Raw genomic sequence first — 17,399 nt, forward strand, 5'->3', positions numbered from 1 at the left:
ATTTTTTTTTGGAGAGGGGGTATTAATTGGGCAAATATGGAAAATGTACCTCCTGTTTTGTATTATTTGTGCCCACCTGCATCCTTCCACCTCACCTCCCAGTGGCGGCCAATTCCATTTCAGCAGAGAGAGAAACACATGATGTAATTGCTGGACTCAGTGTTGTGACGTCAGATCACCCCACTCGGTTCCTGGTCTTCCCATTGGTCGGATTTGTCTGGTTCTACGGGAGGTGCCAAGGCTCCGCGTCGAACAAACTTGACTCTCCGGTTGACCACGCCCGCTAGTTTCTGATTGGCTACCGGGGGACAAGCCCACGATAAACACATGCACGCTGTTTTTTCCTCAATAAAAACACAGTTCTGTGAAGGATATGGTTGATGGGGAATATGGTGGTAGGGGGTTGAATTTTCATTGAATAACATATAACATTTGTTCTTTGTATTTAAATAAATGACATGCTGCCTTTCAGATGGATGCAATCAGACATAATTGATCCATTACCCGAGTTTGTTCCTTCACATTGCTAATCGCTGTCTTTTTGTGCAGTGTCATCCATTATTATGATCGGATGCTCCACATGCTGTCTCCTCTCCAGTCAACACACGGGACGTGGGAAATCCGCTGCGACTGCGCCGATTGGCCTGCGCGCCTGTCAGTCACCGGGCCGGCTGGGCGGGCTCTGCTCGGCACCCACGTTAGTGAGTAACCGCTGAATGAGCCTCAGTGTTTGACTTGGTTTGACAAGTTTCCCTGTGTGATCATGGCGCTCGGGCCGAGGAGCTAGTGGACGCTTCGTGTTTTCAGCTCCTGGCTCTTGATGTACGGAGAGACGCGTTTGCCTGCTTTCTTTTTGTCTGTGCCTGCCCATCCTCTGAGCGATACGAGCGCCGGGTCACAGTAACACACCGTGGGAAGACGCACACAGCGGTTCAAGATGGACAGCCTGTCGTTTGACGATCCCTCGCTGGATAACCTGGATCCGTCGCTGACGCTGAGCGATCCCAGCGAAATTGACACGGCCCTGTTGAGCGACATTGATGGTAAGCTAATGAAACGGCGGCTGCCAGCTAGCCCCCGTCGGGTTGAACGTGTGCTAGCCCCCCCCCCCAGCCTGTCACTGCTCCACTCATCCCCCCGACTCGTCTCCTGTGTTCTCCGGATAGTATTTACTCGATTCTCACTCTTCACATTCAACAGCAGCGAACCAAACACAGCGTTTAGCTCGTAGCTGGTGTTAGCCACTATCAATTAGCCCCACTAGCTCACATTAAACACTAAGCTAGCTGCTGTTCTTCGGGGGATATTTTAACAGATCAGATACACACCACGTGGTTGTACTGTGCATTAAGAACAACAGGGTTATTAGTGTGGGGTTTAATTAGATTCTGGTATTAATGGCTAAGGCTAATACGTGAGAATAACGTGCTGCTGGATAGTGGCAAGTGTGCCCCGCCCCCCGGCTGCTCTACATACTGGGGTTACTGGCGTTCATTCCTCTCCGCTGGGTTCGACTGGCCTCAGTTCACCGATCGGGCTCATATAATGGATTCATTTAGCCCCAAAAAACATTCATATTTATATTGTTTAATTACAGGCTGCTGTTTTGTCAATGCAATCAATACACTGGTTTGATTAAAACCTTGCTCGTATTTACTTATCCTATCACAAACGTCATTTTTTAGAAAGATAGAAAAAAATATTGTTTAATCACTTGTGTTATATTTTCATGTTTTCGGGACATTTCCCTGTAATCGGCCAATGTGCTGTTAAAACAACCGTCAACGTGTGTTGGTGATAAGCTGAGTAAACAGCCGCCGGGGGGGGGGGGACGGACAGCCTCACATCCTCGCCATCCTCCCTCCCGTGTATGACCGCCAGTAACCCTCGCTGCTCGCTGGTAACCTCGTGTGAAGCTGCGCACAAGCGCTGCCTCTCTTCCCAGTCTTGGGCTGATCGGCATGGCAAGTCTCCGAGGCGAGCTGTGATTGGCCAAGAGCGATCACCTCATACCAAAACACTGGCTTACAAACCCGGGCTGCTGCGTTGCACCGCTGCAGACACAACACTCAGCGGGGAGGGCGTTTATTTATTGCTGATGAGTTTTTAATCAGGGCCACAATTTGAGACTTTATTAGTGAAGCTGGCCAGAATATATCTGGCCTCTATAAACCTATGAGCTCAGTGCAGCCACATCTATCTGAGCCAAGTCATTCTCATATCAGAGGCGTAACATAATTCACCTATCTCAGGTTCATAACATATTTGGCTGTTTGTCATTGTCTCCTAAAGACGATTTAAAACCACAACCTTAGCTCAGGAGCCAAAATCAGCCGATAAACGGAACTTTATAGCGATAATTATCGATATCAAAATGTTCTCCTGATATAATAGATCAACTATTAGTCATTAGTTGCTATAGTTCATAATAACGTTGGTTTCCTCACCCTTCAGTATCAGTGTCAAAGCTGCCGGCTCATTCTTGTAGTACTCACACCATTCACAGCTCTGAGAGCTCACAGGTTGACGAACATTAAACAAACAGTTAATGTGCTTTCCATCATCGTTTGTCTTGATTTGATTGAATCCTGGTTTCAATTCCAATTTTTCCGAGTAGAAAACGAGACAAGAAAGTGTCAAATTAATAAATGCATTATTTAGATTCAAGCTTTTTTTAACACTGTTTATTTGCCTCACTACTATTGTTTTATTTACTTCTGCAAGCTTTGTTTGAGCTGTGGTATCATAAACACTGAGGGTTGATGCATGGGTACCTAGCAATGCAGTGGCAGATTGGAATTCCTGTTTGTTATTGGACAAACAATATAGGAAAGACATTATAGAATACTGATGGTTGGTTACAGTGAGACCAACTGAAAAAACAGTTCTAATAAAGTTGTCTTTCATAACTGTTTTTGATAATAACTCGGAGGCTTTGTTGATTTCCAGTGTGTATAGGGCAACAAAATGATCTTTATCTAATCTTTACCGTTATATTTTCTCTTCCATTTTTAGATATGCTACAGCTCATCAACAACCAGGACATGGAGTTTGGAGGACTCTTTGATAACCCACCATACACAGGACCCCCACCCCCTCAAGAGCTTCCTAGTTTGACCCAGCCCATCACACCAGCTGCCCCTCCAACCACAACCAGCACACCTCCATTTTCCTCTTCCATCCTAAGCAGCAACCCCCACCTGGATGCACTTCTGGGCCCTCCCATCACCCGTAGCTCCTCCACCCCAGACAAGGCCTTCCAGCCTCCGACTTTCCAGCAGTCCCCCTTGGCCCAGGTGCCCAGCTCCTCACCAAGGCAGCAGCCGGCGTCCCCGCAGCAGGCCCAGACCCTCAGACAACCCCAGGTGTCGCAGCCCCAGCCCATTCTCAGCCCGTCTGCACCAGCCCAGGCTGCTTCACCCCATGGCTCCCCTGGAACGAGCCCAGTGTTCAGCTCCACACCCCAGGCTCTCTTCACCTCCCCTTCACCCCAGACTCCCTTCACCCCCCCTTCACCCCAGACTCCCTTCACCCCCCCTTCACCCCAGACTCCCTTCACCTCCCCTTCACCCCAGACTCCCTTCACCTCCCCTTCACCCCAGACTCCCTTCACCTCCCCTTCACCCCAGACTCTCTTCTCCTCCCCTGCAACCCAGACTATCTTCACCTCCCCTGCAACCCAGACTCCCATGCAGCCCCAGCCACAGACACAACATCTGGCCCAGGCTCAGTCTCAACAAGCCCGGAGTAACTTCAGCAGCCCCATCTACACAAGTAAGCACTCACCATTGTCAAAGACATAAAGCTCCTGTGTCCAGTACAGTGTCTCTTCACGTGTGTTACATTTCCCAAGCTAAGACACAAGGTTATTCAACCTCATCTGATCGCGTGTCCAAGTCCTAATCTAATAGACTTTGCTCAGCAGTGCGAGTGTGTGAGCTCAATGAAAATGCTTTTTCTGGGAAAGTCCCATTGCACATGTACACGTCTGCATATGCACGTACTGTATTTGTATGTCTTTGTTTGAATATAGATGAAAAAGAAAGAGGCAGGCAGCGGACATGTGCACAGTAAACTTTTAACACCTGATTGTTGCTGTTTGGTTTAATGGGAGAACAAAAACTTATTTGGATGTAATACTTTTTTATCACTTGGGAGAATTCCCCGACCCAGACACTGAGAGGTCATTGCAATCAGCATCCCAGTGGGGGCTGATAAGAAAGATAAGGTGACACACTGAATGTTGCCCTCACTTTTATCTAATGGGATTGCAGTTCACCACCTTTGGCCTACAAATCCATAGACAATGGCTTAATCGGTGTGATGTGTAGCAAAAGTTACTCTCGCTTGTAGAGTTCCAACAATAACCAAAAACTGTGTATAATCATTGTGCAATTATACAATTACAGCAGAGGTTTATGACTACATTTTGGAATTCATCAAACAACTAACTTTAATTCTGACTCACTATAGCAAGGTTGAATAAATTAAGCAATTACTTCCTGCTCGGTAGAATTTCCTGAGTAACTTGTTTGTTGAAGAACGGAATTGCAATTGTGCAGTTGCCAAAAATAAGCATGTGATGCCATGGATTGTTGCTGTGGATATTTTGTATCCATGCTTTAGTTAAGGATTTCAAAACAAATCTGCTGCATACCTACTTTCCAGCTGTCAGCCCCACCAGCATCAGCATACCCGCCACCAGTTTGTCATCCTCGCCTCCGAACCTCCAGCCGGTGACCATCCATGCTCAGCTCCAAGGTCTGACCACCACCGCTTCTCTGCTGGCCACCTCGACCAGCCAGCCCACCCAAACCATCGCACAACACGTTCAGCAAGTACCGGTGAGTGAGTGTGACTGCCATGTGAATGAGCTTCACTGAGCAGGCACGGGCCAAATATTTGCAGCGTTGTCTTCGGTTTGTTTGTCATGTGACTGTTGACTGTGTGTTTCTCAGGTGTTGCTGCAGCCCCAGTTCATCAAGGCAGAGTCTCTACTGCTGACCACCCTGAAACATGACCCCTGCATGGTCACTACAATGGCCTCCACCACATCCCTGGCCAACAGCAACCCAATACAAAGCCATTCAATACAAGTAGGGACCTTGTTTTTATTGTTAGCTCAATGCTAACACCATGCAGTGCACCTTGTTTAAGGCATTGCCAGTGACTATAAACATGCTGGATGCGATGACAGAAAGGTTTCCACTCGGTTCTCCACCTCCTTATCTCCTCTCTCCTTTCCCCCCCTCTCCCCTCAGGCTTTTATGGGCAGTGGCACCATCCTGACCACTATGCCAGTCATGATGGATGCTGACAAGCTCCCAATCAACCGCATAGCCATCAGCGGTAAGCCGCTTGGCCTGCCCCACAAGGGGGAGAAGCGCACGGCTCACAACGCCATCGAGAAACGCTACCGCTCCTCCATCAACGACAAAATTTTGGAGCTCAAAGACCTGGTGTCTGGTGCTGAGGCCAAGGTAAGAAAGGCACATTTATCATATTTAGTTTATAGTTACATTTTTTAGCTAGTTTCGTGTAAAGGACATTTGTCTGAGGTAGCCAAGATCCTCTTTTTCATCTCTAGTCCCCGGACACAGTCACCCTAAAAACAGAGACGACAAAAAGACAGGTGAATATTAATCCATTAATTAGTAAAACATCATTTAGAATTTGTTCTGGTTACATTTGAGATATTGATATTAATATAGCTGTTTGCCATTTAGCTAAGTTAGCTACAAAGACTATGTCATCAGTTATTATCGCCCTTAAATTCATCATCATCTATGATGTTTAAATCTTAAAAAAAAAAAAGATAAATTACTCAAGACACACTGATTTGAGGGTGTGGCCTTTTTTTTCTTCTCCATCACATTCACTGACCCGTCTCTGTCTGCATGTCTGTTGGTGAGATGCTTTGTCAAGTCCTACATGTTGGCTCCGTTCTGCACGTAAACATCTTTTACAGATGGGCTTGCCTTGACCGTCGCATTTGTAATCAACATAATGCACTATTTTGCGTCTTACATCGGCCTTGTCAACCAACAATAGGTCTTGTATTAGCAGCCATGCCTCTCATCTTGTTGTTGTGGCCACTATGCTATAAGTGGAAGCAGAGGATTGATGCAACTCATAGTAAACAGACACTTTACTGATATCAGGGTATTGACTTTTTCTGGTGTCTGTATTCTGTGTAGCTCTGTCCTGACGTCATGTTTTGCATTGGGTTTCAGTCAGTCTCATTTTTTTCTTCTCCTCAAAGCTCAACAAGTCTGCAGTGCTGAAGAAAGCCATCGACTACATCCGCTACCTGCAGCAGACCAACCAGAAACTCAAACAGGAGAACATGGCTCTTAAAATGGTCGCCCAGAAAAACAGTACGTGCTTCGAGTCTTTCTCACTTCTTTATTCCTTAACGGTTTGCCGACAGCTCATTTCAATTCATTCAGAGTAAGTTGACCTTTTTGTGATGAGGTCTATTGATAGCTACTGTTCTACTGAAAGGACCAATGTGAAAATAGTCTTCTATTCCCTCTAAGTAAGTGGGAGTATAGGCTGAAGATGTATTTGCTGTTATGCCACTGATTGACCCTCGGTTAATATCCTTCTCACCTCTCCTCCTCCTTCAGAGTCTCTCAAAGACCTGGTTGCCATGGAGGTAGATGGACCGGCTGATGTGAAGAACGAGCTGCCGACCCCGCCGGCTTCTGACGTGGGCTCGCCGACATCTTTCTCACACTGTGGCAGTGACTCAGAGCCCGACAGTCCGATGGGGGAAGAGACCACGGTAAGCAGCTCTCAGTGAAACGGCTAAACTGCAGTCAGCAGAGGTGTTTCACATCGGATGAGGGGTTGGGTCCATGTTTTAACTTAGCAAACTGTCCTCAAGGGAGACAGTGAATCACTGCCTGCTCATGTGTTAACAGTTCACTAATTACCATAATGCCATAAACTGATGCATTTAAATTGTGTGGTTGCTCTTTAAAGAGTTAACATGAAGCAGGTTGACAAAAGGCTCTTTAAACCGTAGCAGATGCAGTCATTGTCGACACTTATGTCACATTGATGGTGCTGCATAAACGGAGGCTCTTTGTATCAGTATTCTTTTTAAACACACATTTTTATCTCTGGTTCTCTTCCATGTAACAGCCAGCTACGGGTGCAGTGGACAAATCGACAGCCAGCAGCAGTGCAGGCGGAATGTTGGACCGTTCCCGCATGGCGCTCTGCACCTTCACCTTTCTTTTCCTGTCTCTCAACCCGCTGGCTGCTCTGCTGTGTTCATCCGGCAGCAGCTCAGCTGGAAGCGCTGCAGCCGGCACCGCCCATCACGCAGGCAGGAGCGTCCTGGGTGTGGATATTGCAGGTATGGATGGATGGATAGATGACGGGAGGGTAGGGCTACAATTTCATGTAATGTTTTCTAAAATATGACACTGTTTTGTCCTCTACAGCGGAATCATGGGGCTGGATGGACTGGATGCTTCCAACTATACTTGTGTGGCTTCTGAATGGTATTCTGGTGTCGGGAGTTCTGATCCGTCTGCTGGTGTATGGAGAACCTGTGACCAGGCCCCACTCTGGATCCTCTGTTTTGTTCTGGAGGCACCGCAAGCAGGCTGACCTGGACCTTGCAAGAGTATGCATTTTTTGTGTTGATAAATAGGAAACATGTCCTTGAAATACTTTCAGGAGTTACTTTTATCGTCTACTTGTCTTTAGCGACTTACTCTGGGTCACCATTTATCTGTTCAACCTTGTCATCAAGTCTCCTTTACCTTCCCCAGGGGGATTATGCCCAGGCCAGTCAGAACCTGTGGACGTGTCTAAAGGCTCTCGGTCGCCCCTTGCCCATCTCCCAGTTGGACCTGGCCTGTGCTGCATTGTGGTCTCTGCTAAGATTCTGCCTCCAGCGGGTCTGGGTGGGCCGCTGGCTTGCTGCTAGAGCAGGAGGCCTGCGCTCTGACCGCCCCCTGCAGGAGGATGCTTGCAAAAGCAGCCGTGACGCCGCCCTGGTTTACCACCGTCTGCACCAGCTTCACATGACAGGTTGGTTGCTGGGAAAAAACCCTGTTTCTGGATTAAACCGTTGTGGTGGAGTGAACACATTTGAGTGGCATATTGAAGTGAGAAGATCTCAGGAGATTTAATAGAAACTCTGCCCCATTTTTTCCTGCGAGGGTAGGCTTATGTTTTCTCTGTGCCAAAAAAAGAAGGTTTCAAAATCCTCTGGCTTCAGTGAATATCACCAGCTTTGGCTCTTTTTTCCTTATTGCAGCATTGTTGTTCTCCCTAACAGTACATTTTTCAAATCTGTGTGTGCATACAGGTAAATTGAATGGCAGCCACCTGTCAGCAGTGCACATGGCTTTGAGTGCAGTGAACCTGGCAGAGTGTTCTGGCTCCTGTCTGCCTGTAGCCACTCTGGCTGAGGTCTACGTCTCTGCAGCTCTACGGGTCAAAGCCAGTTTGCCCAGGATCCTGCATTTCACCTCTGTGAGTCCCCTTGGTCTTTAAACACCCTTAAACAGCAACCAGTTCAGAGTTGACATTTAGTTCATTTGTTTTTACCATAACTGGGAGGTAGCAATGAAACTACAACAACCCAAATCAGTTAATGATTAAGCTGTGTGATTCTGTCCACACTCCTCTCGTTGAAGACATGTGCAGAAGTTAACTCAACCCTTTGTTTATCACAGCGTGCTTTCCTGAGCAGCGCCCGTCAGGCGTGCCTGTCGACCAGCGGCAGCGTGCCTCCGGCCATGCAGTGGCTCTGTCACCCTCTAGGTCACCGCTTCTTTGTGGACGGGGACTGGGCTATTCGCAGCACTCCCAAAGAAAGCATTTACAGCCAGGCTGGCAATACAGGTCAGTGTGTGTAAAAATGACTTAGTTAATGTGTAACTTTATTCTTGTAAAGCCAAAGTGACTTTGAAACCTCTAGAAATGTGTCACCTGAAACTGAGACCGATCTTGTATGTCTATCCCATAATAAAATGTTTTGCTGGTACTGTTGCAGTGGATCCTCTGGCCCAGGTGACTCAGGCGTTCAGAGAGCACCTCTTGGAGAAGGCTCTGTACTGTGTGGCCCAGCCTCATGGAGAGACCAGTCCCAGCCAGGGCGAGGGGTGAGAAAAACCAGCACACCTCCAGATAACTGTTTTTCTGACACCACTTAGATTTTTATACCATCATGATAGATTTACTATTCGACATTATTTAGGTGTGAATAGACTCATCGAGGAAAACAACAGTAAGGATAAGGATAGCATGACAGACTATGAAAAATAGAGTGAATTCTCATTATATGTTTTTGAAATGGTCATAACATGTTGATTATGACTCAGCGAAATAACCATTCGATGTGTGTTTGTCCTCAGGGAGTACGCCGATGCCCTGCAGTACCTCCAGCTGTTGATAAGCGCATCAGATGCTGCTGGCGCCACGTCCCAGTCCTTTGCAATCGGCTCCAACATGGCTACTGTGACTGGTAGGTCACGTTTGTGTTAAAGACACGTTTATGTGTCTGCTTTATGTATGAGAGTTTAAAAACCCACCACTGTGAGGACATTTTATTAGGATATTATAGAAAACTTTGATTTGTTGTTATTGTCAACAGAATCCTTGTGCAAAATCAGCTCCCTAAACTTTGGCCACTGAACACTCGCTGACTGAAACTACTTCTGTTGCTCGAGTACATCATCACATTCAATCCTAGATTTGCACTCCTGACTTCATTACTACTTAACTTCTTCCCTGAGTGTTGCATTTGCTTCTCATGCATCTTTTCCTCACCAGCCCGAGTGTCCCATTACCATAATGCGCTTGCAAAATAACGGGGCCGTGAGAAGAAGTTAACTTTTACACTACTGAGATCGAGTAGCTTGATTTCTGCAGGGCTGGCTTCCACCCGCCCACCACTTGCCTTTGTCCTCACTGATCACTGATCTGAGTGAAAGGGAGCTGGGTGAAGGGGAGGCATCCGCTAGATTGCTTCATCTATCTTCAGTGCTGTCAAATCGGTGATCACCTTGAGAGCAGCGAGGGAGAGGGATGTTGTGCAGGGACTTAATAGGAGACGTTTGTTGGCAGAGCCTCTGGTTGCTCACACACTGTGTCAAGTGCCTGTGTGTGTGTTTCCCAATTTAAACTGAGATGTCTTCCCTTAAGAGGAATTTATCAAATTGGTTACTTCCTCTACAACTATGCTAGAGGGCAGAAATGGATTGATTCAGAGGGCAAGATATAGAAAGCGTGTGTGTGTGTGTGTGTGTATACACTCAAGCATGTTAAATGTGAAAATGGACAGTGGCTGATTAGTCTTCTGCTGGTGTCTCACCTTTCGACTGATTTGTTCTTAAACCAGGCTGCGACCCGCACTCCAAGTGGTGGTCTTCTGTTGCTGTGGTTATCATCAACTGGCTCCAGGGAGATGATGCTGCGGCGGAGAGGCTGTATCCGACTGTGGAGCACCTGCCCCGCAGTCTGCAGAATGCAGAGTAAGTTGGACATAGACACACTGAAAATTCTACAGCCGGTCAAAGAAGAGTATGTTGCATTACCCCCATCTGCCAATACCACACTTCCACTGCTTTAACCTGTGTCCTCTGTCTCTCCCCCCCCCGCTCTGTCAGGAGTCTTCTGCCCAAAGCGTGTCTGAACACATTCAGGGCAGTGCGAGCTCTGCTGTCCAAGCCAGAAAACTGTCAACTGAGTCTGAGCTACAGCGACAAGGCCAGCGCTGTGCTCCGAGACAGCCTCAACCTAGGACCACACGGCCACAGCTCCAGCTTAGACAAGGTACACAGACACACACACACACACACACACACACAGGCACTTCCAGATTTGTACACATAAACGTCCTGTTGATGTTTATTATTCCGCTGAGTGGAATTTTGCAAAGGCGACCGCATCCGCATTAGAAATCTGGAAAAAAAATAACATTCGCACACAGCGACAGATGTGACCACACATCTGTTTGTATGAAATTGTAAACACAGGAAATTGCCCACACATTATCTCTTAAGTACACACACACTCTTTTCACAATACAAAGCCACACACACTATAACCACAGACAGCGGCTCCCCGACAGCAACTCCCACTCAGTGATACCGTGGTGTCCTTCCCTCTGGCGTTTAGCAGATGGTAATGCTGGTGGAGAGGCAGCTCACAGTGTGTGTTTGTCTACGGACAGAGCTGTAGTGCATTGTAGTTGCATTGCATGTGTGTCTCAGTAGAGTGCAATGTACCTGCTATGCAACACAGAGCTGGGCCACAAACAGCAGAACACACTATATGAAATGTCCTCCACCCATACGTTGACCTCTGTTCATGTGGGCTAGAGTCTCTTTCTTTTCAAACATACAATACTTGTTACTGTTAATACCACTTATGATATTTAGTCAAGTAATTATTGAATCACAGTTTTTCCACTAGATGAAATGGTGCAAATTAAAATATCCTATCACTCTTATATGTGTGGTCGTCCACTCACCAGAAGGATGGTGGTTCGATTCTCGCCTCCACGTTTGGAAGTGTCTGTGGTCAAGATCCTGGGAAACAAATTGTCCCTGTGTGCCAGAGTTTATGTCTGAAAACCGCTTAAGTTGACATTATGAAGAAGAGAGTAAAACAGAAAAAACATGACATTTTCTCTGATTCCTATGCTCTCCTTTTAGTCTTTGTTTATTAGTTATTATAATATTTTTTTTCTATTTCAAGATTATAATAGAGACAAACGTCCACCATTAACACCGATGTAAGGAACTTGACATTTGAGACCTAACTGCATATTTCTTATATTGCAGTCTCCAGGTCTTCAGTTCTTTTACACTTGCAGTGGAGTTATTTATGTCCTTCATTCCTCAGTCGTAATCCTGTTCTTCTCCCTCTAGGTCATCCAGCTGCTCTTGTGTGATCTGCTGTTGGTGATGAGGACCAACGTCTGGCGTCTGCAGCAACAAGGGGCCGGTCCCGTGGGGTCGGGGCCGGTGGGCACCAGTGGCCCAGCGGGGCCCCACCAGGCCTCTCCACCGGAGCTCCAGGGCTTTCAGCAAGATCTCAGTTCCCTACGCAAGCTGGCGCACACCTTCAGACCTGCAATGCGACGAGTATGTATGAGAGCATTAGTCACCACCTTGTAGGTTTCATTATATAAGTTGAGCTCATGCACACACTGTGAAAGTTCACAGTGAAACATTGTCACTGACACACTGCCGAACTTTTATTTCCTCTCTCTCAAACAGCACATTAATCTTTGATTGACACACACTAAGGGAATTATTAAACCGAGATCAACACACCAACGCAGCTCCGGTGTTTGTATGTTTCTATTGTCAGACTCTTTAAATGTAACTCATTAGATTGTGCCTTTTTGTAAAAGCTCTTTAAACCGCTTGTATACGATCGACACACCGGCATCAAGATGGATCCGTACATGCTGCACATACCTGACGTGACAGTAGAATGAGGAACGCAAACACAAAATGCAAAGCTTTAAGAGATGCACTCAGCATAGACATACAACTACTTCCTGTGCACATATTTGCAGGCAGTCCATGCTGCCATCCTCTGTGGAAATTAGCTGGGAGGTGTCGGAAGCGCACACACGCACACACGCACACGCACCCCCGAGGCAAGTGTTTAGCAGCGTTGTTCACAAGGCTTCAAAGTCTCTCTGAGGTAGAGCCGAACATTCTGTGTGAGTCATCATCACCCGCTCCCATCCCTCCTCCTCCTCTTCCTCCGCCTCCGCTTCTCTCATCTCTCTCCCTCCCCTCCACCTCTCTCCAGTTGTTTCTCCATGAAGCCACAGCCAGGCTGATGGCGGGGGCCAGTCCCACCCGCACCCATCAGCTCCTGGATCGCTCGCTGCGACGCAGAGCAACCCCTGGAGCCAAGACAGGTGTGTAGAGATGCTGATCTTTGGTTTGTCATCCCCTCTGCACAAGCACTTCTGCAGCATTGTTTTTGTATTAATAACTGTTCTTGAGGTTCTGAATTTGTGCATACTATTGTTTATCTTTCCACATTTTTCTGAGGGCCCTAATTAGACTAGGTTTGATATTTTCAATGCATTTCCCAACCTTATTTCCCCTGTACACTGGTATCGTGACACGTTCTGAACCTTAATCACAAGTTTACCCAGTTTTCTGTTGTCAAATAGCTCGAGTACAAAGCTCTAATTAAAGAGGGTTGCATAAAAAAAATTGAGAGATTACTAATAAACCTCAATCATGCAGATTTTATTGATTTCTTTTCAACATTTTTAATAAAAGGTGTAGCGCGCTGAGAGACACTGAATGGTTGCAATCAGTGGCTCTAATCAGCTCCTCGTCTTTTTTGGCCAATTATTCACTGCACTAAATCCCATCAGTAATTAAACAATAAGCTGTTGAAGTCTGATCTGGCTGTCGGCGGCTGATCACATCCAAAAGCTCACCCGGAATAGCGCGGCAGCAACGTTGATTGTTCCTTTTTGTGTGTGTGTGTGTGTGTGTGTGTGTGTGCAGAAGAGTGCGAGACGCGACCTGGCCAGCGGGAGCAGGCGGAGGCCGTGATGCTGGCGTGCCGCTACCTCCCTCCCTCCTTCCTGTCGGCTCCCGGCCAAAGGGTGGGCATGCTGGCAGACGCGGCCCGCACCCTGGAGAAGCTGGGAGACAAGCGGACCCTCCACGACTGCCAGCAAATGATCATCAAGCTGGGCAGTGGCACCACGGTCACCAACAGCTAGAGAGAAGGGAGAAGGGGAGGGGCATGAGAGACATGCACGGACACTGTATATAGAAACAAACATGCTCCCACAGACACACAACCACACAGTCCCTGGCATTTTTGGCGTGCAGCCACCGAACAGATTTATTATTCTATACCGATCCACATCAACCGAACAGGATCTTCTTCATGGACTGCCCATCTTACCGCCCCAGCACCACATCAGAAGGCACTTACCGTGGTCACACTGTTGTTGCTCCGGAGTATTATCACAATATAGGAAGCATTTTTCCTCTCTTACCGAGCTGAATCCCCCCCATGAGAAATTGAATTGCAGTGCCACTGTTTTCCACAGAGAGGAGCCATGAAGTTCTCCTGGTTGATGGTGTGTCAATGGTCTCTGAGTGAGTGAGTGAGTGAGCGTGCTTGTGTGTGTGGAGCGTGAAAGAGATATTTTCTCTGCATTTGCTCGGCATCGTCCCACCCCCAGTCTTTTTCGACACAGATGCATCCTCTACAGACAGGAGTGCTCAGTGGGTTGGAGTGGCGGGCTGCTCTGATTGGCTGCAGAGTGAGGTGTCTCTCGAGTGGCCAAACTCGTATTGGTCCAGCTGTGGGCTCGCACAGTGGGTGGCCGCTCCGCAGGTGGTCCAGATAGTACTGATCCCGTTTCACTGGGGCTGATCTGAGGGGTCCCACTGCACAAGCTCCGTGTCTGTATCTGCACTAGGCCCCGAGAGGCTGATTTCATTAAGTAATAATATGGCTTTATGAGGTTATTTTCATAGAGGTCCATGTTTTTTGTTTTGCCGTGTACATATTTTAAAATTGTATTTATAATCTGTAAGAACTTTAATTAAGCAGTATTTTTCCATAAGCAGAGTGAAAAATGCTCACATTCTTCCCTGGATTCAGTTTTATTGGGAACTGTTGATTAGATCCAAATAATGCAGCCACTGTGCTGTGTTGCCATGGTGACGAGTGTCAACATGTCGACCGTATCAAGGTGATATTTGCGGCACGTCGTCTGACTCAGTTGACATTTTTGCACTGTTGCACACGAAGGCAACTATGATATCAAAAGACATTTGGCAGAATTCAATTCTGGCATCGCAGAGCGACAACTCAAACTACAACGTGAACCTTTTCCAGCGTAATGACACAAGTCGGGCGGACAATTTCAAAATAAGAGACTGTTCTTTTCCAAAGAGGACCTGTAGTGCATCTTTTCCTGTGTTTTTGTTTGTTTTGTTTGTAGCTTCATCGTAAAGAGCAAGACTTCTTCTTCTGTCATTATGGTTTCATGCTCCTAAAGAAACACTGTTTATTACTTTTTAGACAAGTGTGAAAAGTAAAAAGTAAAACTTTGGCATGTGTTGTTTCATTTTGTCCCTGGAACAGTTTGTTTTTTATAGTGTGTCACTAATGTGAAAGACCGGCAGACTTTGGTTTGAGATGAATGTAAAGCAACAAACCACGTCTAAAGGTTCTGCTCACCGACATCTTATCATCTCTCCCTTCATCATTTATTCTGATGTAAATATTAAAACATTTTGTAAAGAAGACCTGAGCGTTTTGTCCTGGTGTGGTCCTCTGCAGCGGGTTAGTGCTCCGATGAGTCTGATACCAGATGATGCAATAAAGGTAGATAAAGTCTCTGTCCACTAACTTCAAAATGAGACAAGGAGGTCGGGGGCTTTCAACGTAGTGGGATCCAAGTTTTTTTGGGGGGGTTAATGAAATAAGTTCATCTTTCACAATATATCAAAACTCTATTATTTTGCCGAAGTTAATATCTGTAAAAAAAGAACATTAAGTGTGAGGTTGTGATTTCTTGCATTCAGATTGTGAAAGTTTTTAACTAACTCAACCAACGATAATGCAAAAACTATTGAGCAAGTATCTCAGAAAATTAGTAAAAGAATGGGACACGCACCAAGAAAGAATCTCTTACATATTGTTGTGGAACTCGAACAAAAGGAAAGACCCAAGAATGTTTCCTTCCCTTTTCTTAACATTGCAAGATCGGGTGTTTGTTTGACATTTTAGCTTATCTCCCAACGTTTGTTAGTTGACTGTATGCAACTTATTCCGGCTTGATTGACGATAAACATGTTAATCATGTTCGTACATTTAACGGCACAAGCTTTGAAATAACTTTGCTAAAGTGTCATGATAATTGGAAATGACTCGTTCATTCATTGTGGCATTGTGTTGTACCTCTGTACAACATCACAGTTTTGAGAAAATCCGAATTGTCTCGTGTGTGTGTGTGTCAGTGTCAGTGCACGTTCAGTAAAGACAAAAAGAGCAGGCGTCAGTCGTAGCAGCATTGAAAGGTGCTGGTATATTTAACATTGGCGTTACAAAAAACATTTCAAACAAAGTGATGCTGTGTCATCAATTCCAAACAAATAGACATGAAAATCAATAAAACGGCATGCTCCAACTGAGGTGACATTCCCAAAAAAGGTCGTTTTTTTTTTTTTTCATCAATGGATTCTTTTAATAACATTTTATAAGCAATAACATATTCCATCTTATAGAAAATAAACATCTCTAGGAAATACTATACACAGTTATATTAGTACATCACATCTTACAGATAAACAGCATCAAATACTTATATACACCATTAAATAATGAGTTTCATAATAAAAGAGAAAGTTTGGTGTGGCGTTTTTTTGCACTTTCTTTTATGCTCTAATACTTAAATATGTCTCCTTTTGATATGACCAGTACTTAAACTGACACCCTGTGCCGGGCGTGGTTACATAGCATGGCAGAGTGAGAAGCTACATTTGAAATACACAAACGTGTGTGTGTGTCATGAGATCTGAATTGAATGTGTATCTTTCTGCAGAGCTGTGAAATAATTATACATCATGGCAATGTTTAACAGTAATACTTGATGAGCTGTACATAGACATGAAGTGAGATGGCCTGACCCCCAGTTGGACCCTTGGAGCCCTGATCTGCAACCTGTCCAGTGATGACTGTACATATTGAATGTGCACACAGTTGGATGGACTTTTTTTTTTTTTTTTATTTTTTTTTTTTATTATTTCTTGTTTTTATTCTCTGAAGAACACAAAGCCTGACATTTACCAAGGGTGACGCGATGATGTCGTATAGTCATAATGCACATCAAAATACATCTCCGAAGATAAGAGCGTTATATTAAAATACTGCGGCCATTTTATTCTTAACTCTTCAATATCAGAATATTTAGAACCTGTAAAGCACATCATCATGTACAGCTTCCTTTTTTTGTTTTTGTCTCTTGTTTTGAACACAAACGCACACGTTGAGATGGGACACCCGGTGGTTGGGTGCTGCTTTTTTTTAAATGTACTCGAACATGAGACGCACTTCTTCACCCAACCAGACACATTTTCACATACACACTGATGATGAGACCGCAGAATGACAGATTCATGATTCGCACACACACGCACACACACGCACACACACACACAGACGCACTCACAGGCACACACGCCTCCTGGCCCACAGACAAGGTGGCCAGAGGGATGCTTTCTGTCCAATCAGTGTCGGCCAGGTGTCTGAATATGATAGCACGCCATCGAGAGGCAGAACACGCACACACACACACACACACACACACACACACATCCCTCACTCTGCATTTCAAACAGCCCCCCTGTGCACTGGGCCTC

General features: G+C 45.8%; 1 protein-coding gene across 2 annotated transcripts; it reads left to right on the forward strand.

Moving 5' to 3' along the window:
- Positions 1-357: 357 nt before the first annotated feature.
- srebf1 (sterol regulatory element binding transcription factor 1) lies at positions 358-15,284 on the forward strand. 2 transcript variants are annotated; one of them, XM_053442701.1, is made up of 19 exons: positions 358-1,043; positions 3,016-3,774; positions 4,669-4,844; positions 4,959-5,096; positions 5,262-5,480; positions 6,263-6,377; positions 6,630-6,787; positions 7,150-7,366; positions 7,455-7,639; positions 7,788-8,049; positions 8,330-8,496; positions 8,700-8,868; positions 9,020-9,128; positions 9,381-9,490; positions 10,367-10,499; positions 10,635-10,800; positions 11,901-12,116; positions 12,799-12,910; positions 13,518-15,284. In XM_053442701.1, exons 1-19 carry the CDS (start codon positions 938-940, stop codon positions 13,736-13,738), a joined length of 3,738 nt encoding a protein of 1,245 aa, XP_053298676.1. In that variant the 5' UTR covers positions 358-937; the 3' UTR covers positions 13,739-15,284. The 2 variants fall into 2 exon arrangements, with proteins under 2 accessions (XP_053298676.1, XP_053298675.1); XM_053442700.1 differs by adding an exon at positions 5,588-5,632 and having other exon boundaries at positions 12,799-13,521.
- The last annotated feature ends 2,115 nt before the right edge of the window (positions 15,285-17,399 follow it).

This window comes from Pleuronectes platessa, chromosome 16, assembly GCF_947347685.1.
Source record: "Pleuronectes platessa chromosome 16, fPlePla1.1, whole genome shotgun sequence".
NCBI classification, from domain to species: Eukaryota; Metazoa; Chordata; class Actinopteri; order Pleuronectiformes; family Pleuronectidae; genus Pleuronectes; species Pleuronectes platessa.

Coding starts and splice junctions, on each gene's coding strand:
- srebf1 (XM_053442701.1), top strand. CDS start 938: ATGGACAGCCTGTCGTTTGACGATCCCTCGCTGGATAACCTGGATCCG. Junction 1,044..3,015: donor CCTGTTGAGCGACATTGATG/GTAAGCTAATGA, acceptor TTCCATTTTTAG/ATATGCTACAGCTCATCAAC. Junction 8,497..8,699: donor GGATCCTGCATTTCACCTCT/GTGAGTCCCCTT, acceptor TGTTTATCACAG/CGTGCTTTCCTGAGCAGCGC.